General features: G+C 37.9%; 1 protein-coding gene across 1 annotated transcript; it reads left to right on the top strand.

Moving 5' to 3' along the window:
• The first annotated feature begins 7,770 nt into the window (after positions 1–7,770).
• On the top strand, positions 7,771–13,368 carry LOC136853222 (zinc finger and BTB domain-containing protein 47-like). Its single transcript, XM_067128596.1, has 3 exons — positions 7,771–7,907; positions 9,530–9,669; positions 13,301–13,368. The coding sequence occupies exons 1-3, from the start codon at positions 7,771–7,773 to the stop codon at positions 13,366–13,368; spliced, it is 345 nt and encodes a 114-aa protein (XP_066984697.1).
• Positions 13,369–19,575: the final 6,207 nt, after the last annotated feature.

The raw sequence follows: 19,575 nt of genomic DNA on the forward strand, positions 1-19,575 counted from the left end.
AGCCAGCACCCTCTCGGGAGCTAAAGACTTGGCACACATACAGTAGCCTGAGGCCAAGCATTGCTGTGCATGACCCACCCTCTCCCCCCCAACCCCAAAACTATCCATGTCACTGTTAACTGTTTAAAGGCTTGTTATAAACTTCAGCCTTATTATTAGCAGAAAGACTAAATACAAAACTATTTTTTCCATATTATATTTCAGACTAAATAAAATAACCCTGTTTAAAAACATTATTATCTGGTAAGGTTTTATATATTTAACTTTTTAATTTCTCTCAATATATTGTTTGAACATCACTGGTCCACTTGTTATCAACATACCCAAAAAAACTACGGACCCCAAGATTCTAAGATAATTTACGATTATTTTTTTTTTTCCTAAGTAACATAAAATTATTTTTCGTTGGTTAACTGACAGGAAGGCCTATTATCAGCCAGAGAACTCTCTCTTCTAATTTTTTATACGAAAATGTTTCATTTTTAATTTCTCTCAAGATCAGAAAGTTCTGACTTTAAGAACAGCTTAATGTAAGAAACTGGATTCAAAGCAGGTTATTTATACCCAAACAAGATCTCTCTGGGTCCCAAGAAACTCACAGCTCTAAGAGGCAAATGTGAAGTTAGAAAATATTTATTTTCAGTAGATTTTTTCAGAGCATCCAACGTGACTGTGCTCTTCTTATCCTTGAATTTTTCAAAGCTTTTGAAGAGGAAATATTTTCTTTTTTATAAAGTCAGTAATCTTCTCTTCTCTTCTCTCTCTCTCTCTCTCTCTCTCTCTCAGCTCCTTGTATGTGAAAATACCATTACTATTTCAGTTGAAAATAGTCTATTAGGTTAAACTGTCTGATCAAATGAAGATCCATTAAATTCTTCTCTATATCTCTCTTCTGTAATGGGTAAACTTTTAGGTGGCAATACAAAAATCTTGGTTATCAATTCATAAAGTAAGGGCTGAAAAAGGTATGGAAGAATTTTTTGCATAAATGGAAAAAAATGGCAATTCATACCAACAGATGCACCAAACGAGCAGATGGCGGCATTTTGTCCCCTACGGAAGATAGATTTTCGTTGAAATACGGGTAACAGAGATCCAAGGCTATGATGATGGGTGTACATCTTATACAGTGAATATTTTGATGAATACAGTGTGTTTTGAAAGGGTAACAGCAAACGTGCTAATGATATTGTCTAACATTAACAAAAATTCCCCTGGTTTTTATTTATACAAATCATATACCTAATTTATATTTGCTTTGAAAAATGTGTTTTTTTTTTGTCTAACATTAACAAAATTCTTTGCTTTTTAAAAATGCAGACCTATTTTTGAGTCTGCTTTGAAAAATCGGTTTCTCTTTTTTGTAGATTCTTTTCTTTTTCTCTTTTGAGTCTTATCTCTCTCTCCTTTAGTGTTATGTGTTATGTTACTGTAGAAAAGAAAGGTCTTTTAATATTACAACTTTGTGGATAACAGGTCAGTCTCATAACAGGGTCCATTACTGAATTTAAAGTTGATGAAACAAGTAAATGATCAATTGTGTATAAATGAATAGTGAATTTCATATCTGCAAAATGTATGTCGTTAAACTACGCGTGAAAATAGAAAATAAATAAATAATAAAAACACATCATTCCATAATGATAATGGGTAAATAAATACGGTGAAGACTTTGGAATGGAATATGAAATTTGAGGCCAAAGACCAAGCGCTGGGAGGCACCTATGATGAGGTCATTCAGCGCTGAAAAGGAATTGATTGAAGAGAAAGAAAGGTTTGAAAGGTTAAGTAACAATTGTTAGGAGAGAGTTAAGGAAAGCAAGATGGAATAAAGAGAATATGAACGGAGATACAGCAAAAGAAATGAAAGGGGTTGTAGCTAGGGGCCTAAAGAAGAGACGCTGCAAAGAACCTTCTTAAGTAATGCCTACAGTGCACCGCGTGAGGTGCACTGACGGAACTACCCCACTGCGGGATGGTGATGACTTTGGTCACAATAGAATAGCCATAATGAGAAACGTTCTGTTTAAAAACGTAACTGAACAGGAAACGTTTAAATATTAGAAAGTTAGAATCAATAAAAACATTACATTTAATGCAATTTTAGCATTCAGCCCTATAGAACAAAACGCTTCTTAACAGTGATACCTGTAACAGGGTTAAATAAAAAGAAAAACGTAAATTTTCTTTAAAACTTGGACCAGACTTTTCTGAACTGACAACAGACTTGGCTGTCCCTTGAGAACGGCAATGGGTCACAAAGCGTCCCAGAAATGTGCTCAGGAGATTCAACTTGAATCATTTAATTCTCTGGACAATATTCACCTTTTTCCTTCCATGACTCTTAAATTCATTCATGACTTATCAACCTGTTTACAAGAGATTATATAAAATTTCAGCATTGACGATTAAACTGCTAGAAATGATGAACCAGTTCCTTTCTAACTTTCCAAAAAGGAAATTACAACGATAAAACATTACAAAAGTGAAGAGAGAGAGAGAGAGAGAGAGAGAGAAGAGAGAGAGAGAGAGAGAGAGAGAGAGAGGAGAAGGGTTAGAAATTTAACGTAACCAACAGGATAATCTATCTGCAAACACATTCTCTGTCAATTTCTTCTGATTTACCAGAAATGACAAGAAGAGAAACAAAGAGGTCCACTTGTTCTTCAGCAATCAAGTCATGAACTGAGGCCTTCACCTGCACAGGCAGATTCACTCCACATTCCAGACCTCTCACTGGCATTTGCTTCACACCATCAGCTCTGTTCTCTAGTGACACTAAAACATTACCAGATTAGTACTCGGATGGGTGACAACACAGAGAATATCACATTCCGGTTGAGAATCACAAACAGGTTGGAAACAAATCAATGACCGGAAGTGGAGAATGAATCTTCACTGGCAAATACTGGACAATCGTATGAAGAGCCAGTTTGGACGATCAACATGCTGGACTTATAGTCAACATGTCATGACGTGTGCAATAAGAACAAGTGGTTGACTCCACATTCAAATACACGTTAAGAACTGTCATCAACTTGTATTAAACATGTTTGTGAAATGGGCAACAAGAACAAGTCGTTGACTTGTATATCAACATGTGTTCAATAACAAGTTGTCAATCACAAAAATGTTTGAAACAAATGTGCAATGAGAACAATGAATCTTCGGCAAGTCCTGGATAATGTTTATGAAGCGCCAGTTTGGACGATCAACATGCTGTCGACTTGTAGTCAACATGTTTGTGACGTTTGCAATAAAAACAAGTTGTCAACTTGTATTAAACATTCTTGTTACAACATGTGTGTAGTTGTCGACATTGTATTCAACATGAATTTGTCCATATGTGTGTGAAATAAGAACAACTGAAAAACTTCAGTCAACATGTTTGGGACATGTTTGCAATAGCGGGTTGTTGTCGATTTGCAGTCAACATGTTTGTAAGTGTGCAGAATGAGAACAAGTTGGTGATAGTAATAAACATGTTTGCAATATGTTTGTGATAAGTTGGTGACCTGTTTATAATATGCTGAATTACAGTGTCATTTTTAGCCATAGACTCGAAATCAACCGCACAACAGCAGAAGCAATAATAATATCAGAGTTGGTCTGAAAACTGGAGGGCATAACCTTTTTCTGCAATCGAGCTGACACAGCGACGGCCATTAGCGGTGTTGACAACATGTCCATTCATCAGCCCTGATTCTTCTTTTGTCGGTCCTTTGTGGCCGAAGGGAATCCGATCTCTTAGACAAATCTCACGTCAGAACCTGCTAATATTCACCTCCTCCCTCTCATTGTGGTCGGAGAATGGGTCTGCCATTATTCCATTCGGTTTCCTTTGTGAATGGTTCATGTCAGTTTTTAACACAAATTAAAAATGGGTTTCAGTTAAATTTGCCCTCTAGAAAAACTTCAGTTTTCTATGTGACACTGGAAGTTTTCAAGTCAGGAAAAAAGTGGCCATTTTTCAAACATTGTGAAAAGACAAAATTAACATGAATAACTTCAATAAAATCAATACTATTGTGTTGACAAAACTTGTAAACAAACATTCTGGTTATTAATAAAAGGCAGTAGGTCCTTTGTTCACCCTTTGTGGGACTATGCGATTTTGTGAGGTCTGAATTCCCTCTTCTCAACATGATCAGCAATACTTTACAAAAGACAATAGAATTTTAAGCCCAGTGTCGATGTCAACTGAAACTTAACTGCCCATCTATTTTCTCTTGTTACCTTACTAAAAAGGGAATTTTGAGCAATTCCATTTAATAAAACTGAATCTTAAGCAGGCAAGGAGAAGAATTTCCCTTCTCATCTCTCTAAAATCTCTCCTCAGACCTTGACTTGCTCTATCTCTGGAAATCACCTGAAAGAAGAACGACACCAAGAATCATTTTCAATGCGCTCTCTCAGACCTTGATTTGAATCAAGGAGGAGCATCTAATCTCTTTTTCACAGATTTGAATTAAAGAATCCAGTCTGGTCCCTCTCTCTCTCTCCCTTCCCTCAACCCCTTCAACAGAGACACCTTCTAACACCTTCACCCGATGGGGCTCTCTCACCATGGAGATAGATTTTTATTCTTATTTTCATTAAACATTATTCAGACTTTAAAGCAATTGTTTATATCCCAGAAGATTCATTTTTTTACCATTTTAACATTCTTGTTAAATTCTTTAACAATTTATCTGTCCTTTCATTAACCTGTTACACCTGAGTCACTTCCCCCAACCTTCCAATACTACCCAGACTCAAATTTCATATAATTTTTTTCCCAAATATCAAAAATGTCCTTCCGAGATCTTCACTCGTCTTCATGCTGATTTCTTAACCATTTTCGTCCGATGTATTTTCCCCAACAATGAGTTCATAATGATTCTCACTTCGTCGACTCCTACTCTGGTCCGGAAGGAAGGAAGGAAGAATCCTAACATGGAATTTTGTCCTTCAGGAACTCAATACATTAAAGTTAATTTGCCCTCTGAAAACTTCCAGTTTTCTATGTGACACTGCGAAGTTTTAGTGCCCCTTTTCAAACGTTTTTTTACTTATAAAATCCATATTATTGTGTTGATGTAACTTGCAAATGAACGTCCAACAGAGACATTACCCAAAAGGCAGTAGGTCCTTTATTTACCCTCTGGAAAACTCCCAGATTCTATGCGATTTTGTGAGGTCTGAGTTCCCCTCTCTGACAACATGAACAGCAATACTAATTACAAAAGACAATAGAATTTAATTGTGTCGATGTCAACTGAGAATTAACGCCCAGCAGAACTACTCAAAGTTATTTTACCCTCTGAAAACTTCAGTTATTTTCTGTCGCCAAAGCTTTTTATTTGAACAGCAATACCATTTACTAAAAACTGAATCTTATGCAGACAAGGAGAAAGTTTTTTTCTCTCTCTCTTCAAAAATTAAATCTTATGCAGACAAGGAAAATTTCTCTATTGATCTCTCTCTCTCTCTCTCTCTCTCTCTCTCTCTCTCTCTCCCTGGGAGAGCATTAAATCGGCTCTGGAGGAAATCAGTCCCGAAAGGAACGACACCAAGAATCATTTTCGAAATACGATTTGAATCCAGGAGGAGCATCTAATCCTTTTTCCGGGTTTTAAATCCGAATCCAGATTGGTCCTCTCTCTCTCTCTCCCTCCTCTCCCTTTTCTCAGAGGCACCACCTAACACCTTCACCCTCCTCAACCCTTTCAACAGAGACACTCATAACACCTCAACCCTCTTCCTCCTTCCAGATTTGATGTTCCTCATCATGGATAGATTTTTTTTTATTTTTATTAAACATTATTGTTAAAAAACACTTATTTGCCTTCAACAATAAGTTTATGTTTACTTTTTATTTTTGTTTAAAGCTTTATTTTTACTGAACGTTGCTCTCAGCAGAAAACTTATTTGCCTTCAACAATAAGTTTTATTTTTAATTTCATTTTGTTTATTGCAACGTCTTTTGAACAGCAGCTGGTGTAGAATCTCCTCATTAATGGACCTCAAGTTATCAGACTTCTGTACTTACCAGATACCATATCATGGTTATTTTTCCCTATGCTGCCATTTTAGAGAATTTTTTTTTTTTTATTATAATATCACTTACATTCAATATTAAGTGTAAAGTAGAGTTTAGTTTAGGTCAGGAACTGCGTGGACTGGCTGTCAGCTGTAACATATGAAGAAAATATCCAAGTGCAGGCTATGCTATGGTATAGGGTCTTTGTTACTTTGCGGACTTAGTGGCCAAAACATCAAAGTGTCTGCTAAATGAACGCACTGCTCTATTCCAAAATATTTCATACAAATATAAAGACTATTTGTTGTGGAGAAAATTAGACACAAAATACATAACTATTGATAACTTGTGTCCTTCCGACCTTGGGACTTATAAAAGGATTAAAGTAATTGTTCTCAGGAGTGACTTTCACACTACATACTTTCACGAATTTGAAGATCAATTGTGATTTCATTTTTTAGTTGTTTTCGAGTAATTTGAAAATAAATCAAATATTCTAGGGAACTTTGATGAACAATAAACAGTCAAGCGGATAAAATTCTTAGCTTCCAGTGATTAAAAATGATTTATTAGATTACAAACAGTGAGCAATTAAACGATTGGCTTAAAAATTATGTTTTTTTTTATATTCAACATTAATCAGTTTTCTCTCTCTCTCTGACAACTCTCTCACTGTCTCATTCTCTCTCTCTCTTCTCTCACTCTCTCTCTCTCTCTCTCTCTATCTCTCTCTCTGTATGTAGAAAGACATCTCACGAAAAATTCTTTCCTCCAACCTAGCAAAGGAATTTTTATAAGAGGTCCTTCTTAAATTGCCAAATTTCAAAAGTTTGTTTTATAAGGGACTTTCTTTCAGACCGACTTCCAAGAGGAACAATTCTTCCTTCCGGTGCTGAAGACCCTTTCAAACCGTCTGCATTTCCATCACTCCAGTGATACTGCAAATAGGTCTTCCTACAAACTCTTATGTAGAATGCGCGAACTGTATCTTACAGAGGCTACTGCAGCCTCTACAGAATCAAGGTCATTCATTATAATGTTCTATTTCACGTCAAAAGGGCTGACGTGTGTCATGTCATGTCATGTCATGCCTTCACTGAACCCACAAGATTTTACTTCGAAGAACGACAGAGTTCAAACTTATTCAAAAGTTTTTTTATTTGATTTTATGAAGCTCAGGCTGTCAAGCCAAGCACTGAAGGGCACTTTAGGCCATACAGCACTTAAGACAGTGGAGAGAGGGAGTTGGAGTGGCTGGACAGCAAGGTAGAGAGACCCAGAAAATAAAGGAGATGAAGGACAAGGATCTAAAGGTGGAACTGGAAGAAAACTCAACAGCTGCACTAAGAAGTAACAGTTAAAGACAGGCAACTGAAAAAAGGAAGTGGCAATGGAGGTCAAGTAAAAGGTTAAAAGAAGTGGGTGCAGGAGCAAGGGGCCTGAGGAAGGGACGCTGCAAACACCCTTCAGTCAGTAGTGCCTGCCTGCAGTGCACCACGTGAAGAGCACTGAGGGCATTGGCCCTACTCCCTCAGTGCATCTTTGACTTAGTAAAAGTATCATTCATAACCGCAGTCATCATACGACGGCAAAAACTCTGACAATTTCTCAAAAAAAAAAAAAAAAAAAACTTTATAGATACAAATCAGTTTTCCGATAAAATATCTTTTCAGTCTCTCTTTGAATCTAATCTCATCGCTGGGAATCTCTATCATAATTTTTGGTCTCTAAATTCCAGAAGAATTCCCATGATATTCATAAAGGTCAGACCTCCGTCAGGAGGAAAGCTTGTGAAGGAAGATAAGAAGAAGAAGAAGAAGAAGAAGAAGAAGAAGAAGAAGAAGAAGAAGAAGAAGAAGAAGAAGAAGAACTGGTGCCAAGGGAGGTGAGACAAAATCTGTGGTTTGAAAGTTTGGTTTGAATAAAAATGAGACAGCGATAAGAAAGTTCCTTATCGTTAGCCTTCTTAACAAGAAGAAGAAGAAGAAGAAGAAGAAGAAGAAGAAGAAGAAGAAGAAAAGAAGAAGAAGAAGAAACCTTTTAAGTGAGGAAATATCTATTGTTTCTCCTCCAGATCTATTTTAAAATCGGTGGAACAGAATGAAAAATAAATTATTAAATAGTTTATGTCCAGTGCTTTATGCTATTATCCAGCATTTGCAAAGGGTTCTTCCTTACCCACTTGAGAATCGTCTTGTTGTTGTCAACCCGTCAGTGGTATGTGTGCGACAAGTTGCCAACGTGTGCTGATGACAAGTTTTAGAAGATTGCTGTTAATGTTACCGTAAGCGGGATCTGTACAAACGACACACACAACAACAAAAGTAGCTGTAAATAAACCCTTCCTTTACCTTCTTCTTCTTCTTCAAGTGGACGTCGACGTCACTTCCAAGGATTCGGCCACAAAAATGGTCAACTAAAAGAAGGAAAACGAAGTGTCTACAACAAACAAGTCTTCGTGTTTGTTTGTTTGTTTACAGAATACGGTTCGTCAGGCATAAGAGAGAGAGAGAGAGAGAGAGAGAGAGAGAGAGAGAGAGAAGAGATTTCATTCGCTTTTAAAAAGTTTAAAATGTAGGGGGAAGAGAGAGGAAGAAACAGATGGAACTTCGCTTTTCGAAAATATACAATGGAAAGAAAAGACAGACAGACAGAGAGAGAAAATGAGAAGAGAGAGAGAAAGAAACAGATGGAAGAATGAAGTACTAACTGCCAACGAGAGAGAGAGAGAGAGAGAGAGAGAGAGAGAGAGAGAGAGAGAGAGAGAGAGAGAATTTCGTTCACTTTTCGAAAGTGTTAAATCTGGGGGGGAGAGAGAGAGAGAGAGACTGCAGAAGCCGTCTATTGAAACAGACAAGAATTTTATTGATTTATACAAAATCTACCTGAAGAGACTGATGCTCCAAACTCCCTTCTCTCTCTCTCTCTCTCTCTCTCTCTCTCTCTCTCTCTCTCTCTCTCTCTCAACCTTCAAGTTACAAAATAAACCTCAACTTGTAAAGTTCATTATAATCAATAGTCTACCCAGGTTAATTATAAAAAAATTATCACACTTGGCTAAGAACACATAATAAACAGAGCCACCGACACTTCTTTATAAGCAATCCTTTGAAATGAACTTAAGGTAAAAATATTCCCAGTCTCTTACAATCAGATAAATGATAAATGATATAAAAATAATGTTAATAAAAATGCATATATATATATATATATATATATATATATATATATATATATATATATATATATATATATACTATATATATATATATATATATATATATATATATATATATATATATATATATATATATATATATATATATATATATATATATATATATATATATATATATATATATATATATATATATATATATATATATATATATATATATATATATATTAAAATTATGTCATGTAACCAACCAGAAATATGAGACCAAACCCAACAAGTTTTATTTCAGAAAATTCTGTAACAGTTTCTGAAACCTAAACATTGTAAAGTTGTCCCAAGTTTTTATTATGTCAACAGAAGAAGAAGAAAGAAGAAGAAGAAGAAGAAGAAGAAGAAGAAGAAGAAGAGAGGAGAGGAGGGAGAGGAGGAGGAGGAGGAGGAGGAGGAGGAGGAGGGAGGAGGAGGAGGGGTATCGTATTTGATTCTTGAAAACAAACTTGATAAAAACCTTTTTCCTTTGTTTACAAACTTAGGGATTTTCATAATCGGATTTGAGTCAAACGCTCAACGATGAATGAACTCTGATACCTCTGGAGAGAGAGAGAGAGAGAGAGAGAGAGAGAGAGAGAGAGAGAGAGAGAGAGAGAGAGAGAGAGTCCAATGTAAATGGGGGATTTCGAGAGACGATCAAATCGCCTTTTGACTGCGGACAGATGAAAGGTTCTAGAAAACTAAATGAAATACACAGTATTCTACCTCTCTCTCTCTCTCTCTCTCTCTCTCTCTCTCTCTCTCTCTCTCTCTCTCTCTCTCTCTCTCTCTTTCAATACTAAGTTCTCTGAAGGCCTTCGGGGCTAATGGACCCTTTACGAAGGCAACAAGAACTTGTCTCATGAAACTGAATTCCGACGCCCAAGAAGACACGGGTGAAGAGAACGAGAATCGTCTTATACCATTAATTAAGGTGACTGAAGGTTGGTTTAGCTCCAGTCGCCTCTATGCCAGCAAGGGTCTTCGTCCAAGGTTAGTAATAGGTTAAAAGGAGACAAGAGGACTCTTGTGGACATCCGGATTCGATCTAGCCATAAAGGGAAACTCTACAAGACGGTAATAGACGTGAGTGATATATTTGTAATGGTGGACTTAAAAACTGAATAGTATTATAGAAGCAGATGCGAGACTATTGGGAGAATAAATGCAGGTACTCGTTGATTGTAACATGAACAAGCCATAACAGGCCGTGGAACTGGTAGGACTGACAGCTTGGTGAATTTGCTACAAATTCACATATTCCATTGCCAGTATGACCTAGCGAGAAAGTTCCCCAAAGTTCCAATGTCACGGGATATTCTTTCCATCATTTAAAAATCAATGCTGATAAAACTTCCAATGAGTCTAGTGCGAGCTACAATGGGGCCACATGAAGGCCCCATTAGTCTAGAAAAAGGAACCTGAAACCATTTTTCATTCGTCTGTTGGAAGAACTGTGAAACAGGAGGGGAGACAACGATGTTAAAAGGTCATACTTTGTGGCAAAGGTCCTCCCGAAATTCGTATGGAAATCTGACGGGAAAGAAGCCACATCGGAGACCATTTTGAGGTTCTGGATGGACGCGGAACCTTCAAATACCGAGTCATTTTTCCTTTTATTTGTATCAAATAAAATTCTGTTGCAGAGTCTATTCATTGTACAACTGACAGTTGCATTTTAATAAAAAAAAAAAAAAAAGAAATTTAAAAAATGGCTCATTAGTATTCTTTATAATTTCGAGCTCCTTTCTGTCAAGAGTATAATGCAATGAAACAACAACAACGGCCAGATGTTCAGCCGTGGCCCATGAAACTTTCAGACACGGCCAGGTGGTGGCCTGTTGTTGGCACCTACTGCGGTGCCAGACGCACGATCATGGCAAACTTTAACCTTAAATGAAATAAAAAGTACTGACGCTAGAGGGCTACAATTTGGTATGTTTGGTGATGGAGGGTGGATGACCAACATACCAATTTGCCTCAGTAGTTTTGAGATCTGAGGGCGGACGGACAGACAGATAGGCGTCTCAATAGTTTTCTTTCGCAGAAAAATAATAAAAATGGAAACTTATGAAGCTTTGGCCCACCACTTTTACAATTATTCGTGTGCTCCTTCCTCTCCACAACAACAACAAAAACAGCAGGTGTTCAGGTGAACAGAATAAAAATCAGTTGAATGCAGCTTATTCTTAAGCTCACTTTCTCCTCTCAGTCTATGCAGAAATTCCAGGACACACACATTCCAGGCAGCAGGACAAATTCTCATCAGTATTAAATTTTCCACAAATCGACGAGGGGAAACGTTTGTTAACCAATCCAAACATTTTCCCAGACGAAGCTCAGATGCTTCTACCTTAAACACTAAACGTTTACGAAAATAAAGACCTCCACGTTTGCTCATTTAAAGCCCAAATAGAACAGAATATACAGTTTAGGCGAAAGCCCAAGTACTGGGGCCTTTGGGGTCATTCAGCGCTGAAAGGGAAAGAGGAAAAAGGTCTGTTTAAAGGCGTAACAGGTTGAGAATCAAAGACAGTTGCACTTTAAACAACTGTTGGGCCATGGAGGAAAGTAAGAGGCAGAAAAAAGAATATGGGAGGTATCTGGTTTAGGAATAAAATGTCTGTTGGTCTTGTGGGGCCTTCCTTGGCTCTGGATAGCTCACACGCAGTTATGAGCACAATCAGTTCTCCTTGTGTATTTTAATAATTAACTTACATTAATCTATTAATGCATTAATTTAATTTTTTTTCTAGTAACTGACATTTTTCTGTACTTCCGATTGCTTTTTTTAATTCTTTCAAATGAACACCTTAATAATATTCTTTGGAAGTTTGAATTTCAAGTCAGTGGCCCACGTGGTGGGCTTCTTCCACATGAATAGGGTTCATCTCCTGAATAATAATAATAATAATAATAATAATAATAATAATAATAATAATAATAATAATTCCTTCTCCAAACGCACAGGCATTCTCACATCCGTATTCAAGACCTAACAACAACGAGCCTAAAACAGAACGACTGGAAACAACGACAAAGAAACATCAAAAAAGAAACAACGCAAGTAAAACTTCCAAGACATCCATCCACAAGGCTTCTGGAAAGGACGACTGCAGCAGCAGCAGAAGTCTCCTGCAGAAGGGAAGGAGGCACGACAACAATTCCTCAAGACTCTCCCGCTCCCTCCAACGCTTCCTCCTCCTCCTCCTTCCAGTTCTTCATCGGAGGGGTGGGTAGAGTTCTCGGTTAGCACGCTGTTGCCCAGCGTTCGACTTTCCGACCGACCAATGAAGAATTAGAGGAATCTATTTCTGGTGATAGAAATTCATTTCTCGTTACAATGTGGTTCGGATTTCACAATAAGCTGTAGGTCCCGTCGCTAGGTAACCAGTTGGTTCTTAGCCACGTAAAATAAATCTAATCCTTCCTTGGGGCCAGCCCTCTCTCTCTAGGAGAGCTCTTCATCAGCTCCTCCTCAGTGGTCTGGTTAAAGTAAGGTATACTTTAATTTTTTTCCTCCTCCTTCCATCACTTGGGATCAGAAATTCGGAGAGAATTCCACTACTTGCCCTTCTCGCTCTCGGTGAGGAAGGGACCAGAGGGGGAGGGGGATGTCGGGGGTGAATAAAGGGGGAAAGGGTAGGGAAGGTAGGGTAAGGGAGAGGGTAGGGGAGAAGGGGAAGGAGAAAGGAAAGTGGGGAGGGGGAGGAGGTGAGGAAGATGTGAGGGGCTGGGAGGGTGGGGAAGGGGAGGGAAGGGGAGGGGCCAGGGTGGTGGGGAAGGGGGCTAGAGGTGGTGGGGGAAGGGGAGGGTTTAACTAACCAGGACATGAAGGGAAGACAGAATGGGAGAGGGTGGAGGGTTACAGGGATATTTGGCTAATCCTAGACATAAGAAGCTGGTTAAGTTTCGTCCGATAAATGTCAACTAGTTCTTCTTCTTCTTCTTCTTCTTCTTCTTCTTCTTCTTTATCTAATAAGCCTTTTCCAGGTGTTTCTACCTTGTGTTCCTCCTTTGTCGTCTTTTCCTTTTGCCTCTCATGTCTTGCAAGTCGCGTATGAACTAAGAAGAAGAAGAAGAAGAAGAAGAAGAAGAAGAAGAAGAAGAAGAAGAAGAAGAAGAAGAAGAGGTGTAATCATAACAGAAAAAGATGAAGGACCAAAACAAAACATGAGACTAAGTCTTCTCATTCAATGTCCATGGCAACGTCGCTTTCTGGCTTCCCATAGTAATACGGCACATCGAGATTGACAACAAGAGATTTTAATAAATAAAAACTGCCTATTTAAAGTCAGTTGGTCATAAATAAAATCAATAGCTAATCAACAAATAATGAAATAATATCCCCTTCCTCTCTTCCTGTTTTGGCCCTTTTCAAGGAAAACAAATCAGTTCCTGATCCCTCGAGGACCACGCAGCCCACATTCACAAATAACACAACGGATCGGACGCGGGTTCTTATGCTTTTGCGGAGGCCAAGGATTCAGGTGGAGAGAGAGAGAGAGAGAGAGAGAGAGAGTGCCGTATCTCTGTACTTTCGACGCAAAAATAACACCAATTTTAACTGACAGATAAAACGATCCTCCAAAAGTTGCGTTCACTCGATCACTAAAATCAGCCAAAGTAATTCAGCCTCAATGATTTATAACAAAAATCTACGATAAGTCTGCTGTAAAAAAAAAAATAAATAAAATAGCCCTTATAGACTATGAGAGCAATTTCCCAAAAGCCTTTCACACGATTAAATAAAAGCCATTTCATGGAGAGTCAATCTGTCTGTGTTCAATAAATTTTTAATCTCTTTCAGAACTTAAAGAGATTTTATTTATAGATTCCGTTTCTTTCATTTATCTCGAAAGAATGTGTCACACGGAAGTACATCAGTGTGACTGATGGGTGTCTGGGAACATGATTTGACGCTGGTGATTTGTCAACAACGGTTATATTGTGTGTTGATCTTCATTTCTGTCCTAAACGGCTTATCTCTCTCTCTCTCTCTCTCTCTCTCTGCTATGTTTAGTGAACTCTCTCTCTCTCTCTCTCTCTCTCTCTCTTTCTCTCTCTCTTTCTCTATTCATTCTTATGTTTCGTGCTTTTTCTCTCTATCTCTGTCTAGTGAACTTTCTCTCTCTTTGTCTATTCATTTTGTTTCGTGCACTCTCTCTCTCTCTCTCTCTCTCTCTCTCTCTCTCTCTCTCTCTCTCTCTCTCTTCCCAAAGACGTCTTGTCAATCATTTTTCCTATTATCCAGCAGTTCCTTCATATCCCAGTGAATTTGCACAAGCAAATGTTGCATCATAGTGATTTCCCAAGACTTGAGTCTTCATTCTCTCCCTCTCCCAATCAGTGACCCTTTTCAACGTCGATGAGTTAATCCGATTACTTCTCTTCCCTGATTCTATTTGCTTGTATTAGATTTGATGTTAAAATGATGAAACCCATGACCTTGAGGATTTCTTTGTTCTAATCGGTTTTATATTGACGTGAAAGCCACCTGATGTAAAGGGGTTACTTCTGCCAAGAGAGTTTGTACATTCATGGTATCATGTTCCCGATTACATTCGGCCTCAGTAAATGTAATTTTCCCTGCGACATTGAAACAGAAATAAACTTTACACCACAATCGACAAATGGGAGCGGACCCTTTCTCTTGCAAAGCCTTTACGGTCGTTTTGTTACAAAGATTTCTCAGTCATGGAGGACTCTCAAATCGCTTCATTATTTCTTATTAACTTGGACTGCACTTGATATTTGAGGGGAGAATTTATTGGTCGTGACACCCTACAGACAACCTCTTCCCATATTCACCTTGTGGAAATGAGTAATTTTTTAATGACTGTTTCTTCCAAACTGCTTTCCACGAGAGCACCATTTTTGACCTTGCCTTATGATCTATTTCTTCTCTAATATTATTAAACAACACTGTATCTATCGAAAACAATTCAAGTGGCTTCATCTTAGAGTACTTGCTAAAGGGAAAATTGAAGCAGTCTCTGTACATCTCTTTTGTGCGAGTAAAAATTCAAACAAAACATATGGAAATAAAACGTGAGAAAACGGAATCCAGTGAATGGATCCACTGACTTCAAATCGGGCCTTGGAGCGTCAACTATTGCAGAATGCATACCAGCGCCATCTGTTAGCCTGATGTCAATACGTGAGTGTGAAAAAGAAACAAAGCCAGTAACATGAATTACTACAGAGAAAGCAAGAGTATACTGTATACTACAATATCTGAAATCCGGTCAAAACTGACTGACTTTCTGGAATCGTTGCACAGCAACACCTGTAGAAATCTGTTAAGTTCTGATTCTTCTTATGAGAGAATGTGTTATAGAAAGGTCTATAATGCTGCGAGTCAAATGAATGAAATCTCTCTCTCTCTCTGTCTCTCTCTCTCTCTCTCTCTCTCTCTCTCTCTCTCTCTGCGAAAAATTTCTTCGAGTTTAACTTAATTCAAAGACAGGTCACCACAAAACATGCTTTTCATACAATGTCAACAGAAAATGACACAGATTCAATAAAAAAACCATAAAAGAAACATATTTTCGGTATTTAAACATTTCCTAAACACCAGTGTCATGTCTGAATAATAACTTCGTGGCCATCATATTATCAGGACTCTGGCCAACAACGTTACTAGACTTTTCGTTTTTAAAAATATGCGGTAAAATTATTCATGAATTCAAATTCAGTAGACTTGGACACACGTTATCGATTCCCCCCCTCTTCTCTCTCTCTCTCTCTCTCTCTCTCTCTCTCTCTCTCTCTCTCTCTCTCTCTCTCTCTCTCTCAAAGAATTTTGTTAATAGCCAATCATATATCCACTGTATAAATTCCAACTGAAAACAGATTTTGTTTAGTGTATGAGAGAGAGAGAGAGAGAGAGAGAGATAGAGAAGAGAGAGAGAGAGAGAGAGAGAGAGAGAGAGAGAGAGAGCCAAGCCTTATGTCACACTCATTACTGGATAATCTAAAACTGAATCTTCTAATTAGAGAGAGAGAGAGAGAGAGAGAGAGAGAGAGAGAGAGAGAGAGAGAGAGAGAGAGAGCAAGCCTTACGTCACACTCATTACTGATAATCTAAAACTGAATGACCTAAATATGGAAATGACCAGTCCGAATCCGAATGACCTAATTGGAAAAGAGGGTTTTCCCAAGCAAAGACACAGCAGCTGGAAAACTCTTGATGACAGAGTGACTCTCCTGACTGGCATCAGTCACTTGGAACTTGACGAGATCATTCAGAACAGAATATAGAATTTAGACCAGCGGCCAAGCGCTGGGACCGGCTAGCACGCTGTTGGCCCAGCGTTCGACTCTCCGACCGGCCAATGAAGAATTAGAGGAATTTATTTCTGGTGATAGAAATTCATTTCTCGTCATAATGTGGTTCGGATTCCACAATAAGCTGTAGGTCCCGTTGCTAGGTAACCAGTTGGTTCTTAGCCACGTAAAATAAGTCTAATCCTTCGGGCCAGCCCTTCGAGAGCTGTTAATCAGTTCAGTGGTCTGGTTAAACTAAGGTATACTTAACTTATGAGGTGATTCAGCGCTGAAACAGAAGTTGACAGTAAAAGGTTTGAAAGGTGCAGCAGGAGGAAAACCTCAAAGCAGTTGCAATATGAATCAACTGTTGGGAGAGGGCTGAGAAAAGTAAGGTGGAAGAAAGAGAATATGAACGCAAGTACAGCAGAAGGAACGAAAGGGGTTGCGGCAGCAGCAGCAGCAGCAGCCAGGGGCCATGGAAGGGACGCTGCAAAGAACCTCCAGTAAAGCGCCGTGCATCGCGTGAGGTGAACTGACGCTGAGTACGAGACTGTTGAACGGATTTTGTAATATAAATGAATCCAAAAGACACTGTTTTTACTGAATTTCACAAATAGGCACTACAGTATGTTTACTGAGATTCCATCAAGAATTTGCCTTCAAAAGTTCAGTGGGCTCCCTACCTATCCTCACTATCACAACAAAGGAGAGACTTCCGAGCACTATTTGAGCGGACTATGATATACGTTAATTTAAGGGAAATTCTGGCACTGCTAATTTAATTTCCCCTTTGGTATAAGGACACGTACGAGACACGTCTAGATACGGGATGTTGAATAGTGTGTGCGGTCCACCCAATAAAAAGGCTTCATTAATCCCGTACAAACCTTGTTCCATTACTCCTGGCTCAATCACTCAGATATCGAAAGGGAACATTACCAAACACATTTTCCTCTTATTTTACTGACATTTGTATCTGTTTATTTATCAAAATGTTACATTAGTTCACCAATTCTATTAACTGATCTCTTCTTTCTGCGTTTCCCATTACCTTTCGTCGCTTCTTTCAAATGAACACCTTAATATTCTTTAGAGGATTGAGTTTCAATTCAAGGGTCCCCGTGGTGAGCTTGTTCCATGTGAATAGGGCTTCGTCTTCTGAATAATAATAATAATAATAATAATAATAATAATAATAATAATAATAATAATAATAATAATAACCTTGCTAAACCCTTACACAAAACGTGGCAGAGAAGAAGGGCGAATTGGTGTCTTCATTTTGGCACACAGGAGGAAGCTGCCATCATCAGTATATAATCTGTTCTTTCTCTGTTCATAGACATCCTTCTGAGAAAGATACACATTACTATAATCAAGAATACTTAAAGAACAGAATGTTACGCCTTCGGGAACGTCAACGGCATTCTCTGGATCAATTCTTTTCCGTCTTTTGTTTCCGGTTTATCAACGCAACAACAACAACAACAACAATAATAATAATAATAATAATAATAATAATAATAATAATAATAATAAATCATAACACTCATAGCAGCACGAGTCACTAAAATAGTGAAGAACTTGTAACCTCTATATATATATATATATATATATATGGCTATATATATATATATATATATATATATATATATATATATATATATATATGAATGTCTTTTCCTGTAATACTACAGTGTAATATGAATATAAAGGCCCATAAAACACTATTTACACGTTGAAACCATATATTTCGTGCACTTGCTTCTGTGCCCCTGTTCGCTGGTAGAACAGGGGCACAGAAGCAAGTGCCCGAAATATATGGTTTCAACGTTTAAATAGTGTTTTATTGGCCTCCTTATATTCATATACTGTATATATTCGTATATATATAAACATACATACAGTACATACACATACATATACATACATATATATAATGTAATATATATATATATATATATATATATATATATATATATATATATATATATATATATATATATATATGTATATGTATATATATATATATATATATATATATATATATATATATATATATATATATATATAGATAGATAGATAGATAGATAGATAGATATAGATAGATATACACACATTTACACCACTGTGGATTTCTTCATCAATAATAATGATGATGATGATGAAAACATCTCTCACATATTCTCATTCCTATATCTCATCTCCTCTCTCACTCACTATCGTCATTATCAACATCATCAACAACAACAACAACAAACGACAACAACAACGACACTCAAAAACAGAATTTCTCTTTTTGTTCCAGCGGGCCGAGACCCCTGGCGAGGTCTCCTTCCCCAGATCACGTCGTGGCCGTCGTCTGGATCCCTTAGTTAAAAACAGCTGTAAATCACCCACACAGGACAGATTCGAAAGGGAGAAGGGAGGAGGGAGGAGGGAGAAGGGAGGCTCCTGGGAAAGTTTGAAGGTCCGTGTTTCCAGGGAGGTTGAGGAGAGAGGTTGACGGTAGGTGTTTCTAGGGTGGTTGAGGAGAGAGGTTGAGGGAGGGCGGAGTTTTAAGAGATCGCAAAAGGACACGAGAAGATAGAGGAATTGTCCCTCTAGGGACAGGGACAGGTGGTTAAGGTTTGCTTAATATGGCGAGGAAGGAAGGGAGGGACATCTGGAATTCCTTTCAATGGAGAAACAAATCCACAGTTATGTATGGGTACAATTATATTGAAGAATAAATCTCTTTAGAGAGTTGTCGGGAATCTGTTCGATTCCCTTTTCCAACTGATTGAAAAGGGGAATCGAACAGATTCCCGAAAGCTCTCTAAGGGAGATTTATTCTCATGGATTTGTTTCCCGAAGTCAAGACTCGTGTAGCCATGAGTATTATTTAATCCTTTCAGTGTTCGTATATGAAGTGTCCAGTCTTCAGCCGGCCCAGTATGATGGTGTTTACATATCCAGACTCCTTGAAACCAAAGAATATTCATGATAGATCCTCTTGTGAAACCGAGATAAAATAACATACGACTTCATCTTAGTCCTTATAACATCATTTTCTACTCTACCTTCGTGTGAC

This window comes from Macrobrachium rosenbergii, chromosome 27 (assembly GCF_040412425.1).
Source record: "Macrobrachium rosenbergii isolate ZJJX-2024 chromosome 27, ASM4041242v1, whole genome shotgun sequence".
In the NCBI taxonomy this organism is placed as follows: Eukaryota; Metazoa; Arthropoda; class Malacostraca; order Decapoda; family Palaemonidae; genus Macrobrachium; species Macrobrachium rosenbergii.

What these genes read in the sequence shown, in the direction of transcription:
- LOC136853222 (XM_067128596.1), top strand. Translation starts at nt 7,771, where the DNA reads ATGATATTCATAAAGGTCAGACCTCCGTCAGGAGGAAAGCTTGTGAAG. An exon ending in AAGAACTGGTGCCAAGGGAG is followed by an intron (nt 7,908 to 9,529) that starts GTGAGACAAAAT and finishes AACATTGTAAAG; the next exon opens with TTGTCCCAAGTTTTTATTAT. An exon ending in AGGAGGGAGGAGGAGGAGGG is followed by an intron (nt 9,670 to 13,300) that starts GTATCGTATTTG and finishes GTATGAACTAAG; the next exon opens with AAGAAGAAGAAGAAGAAGAA.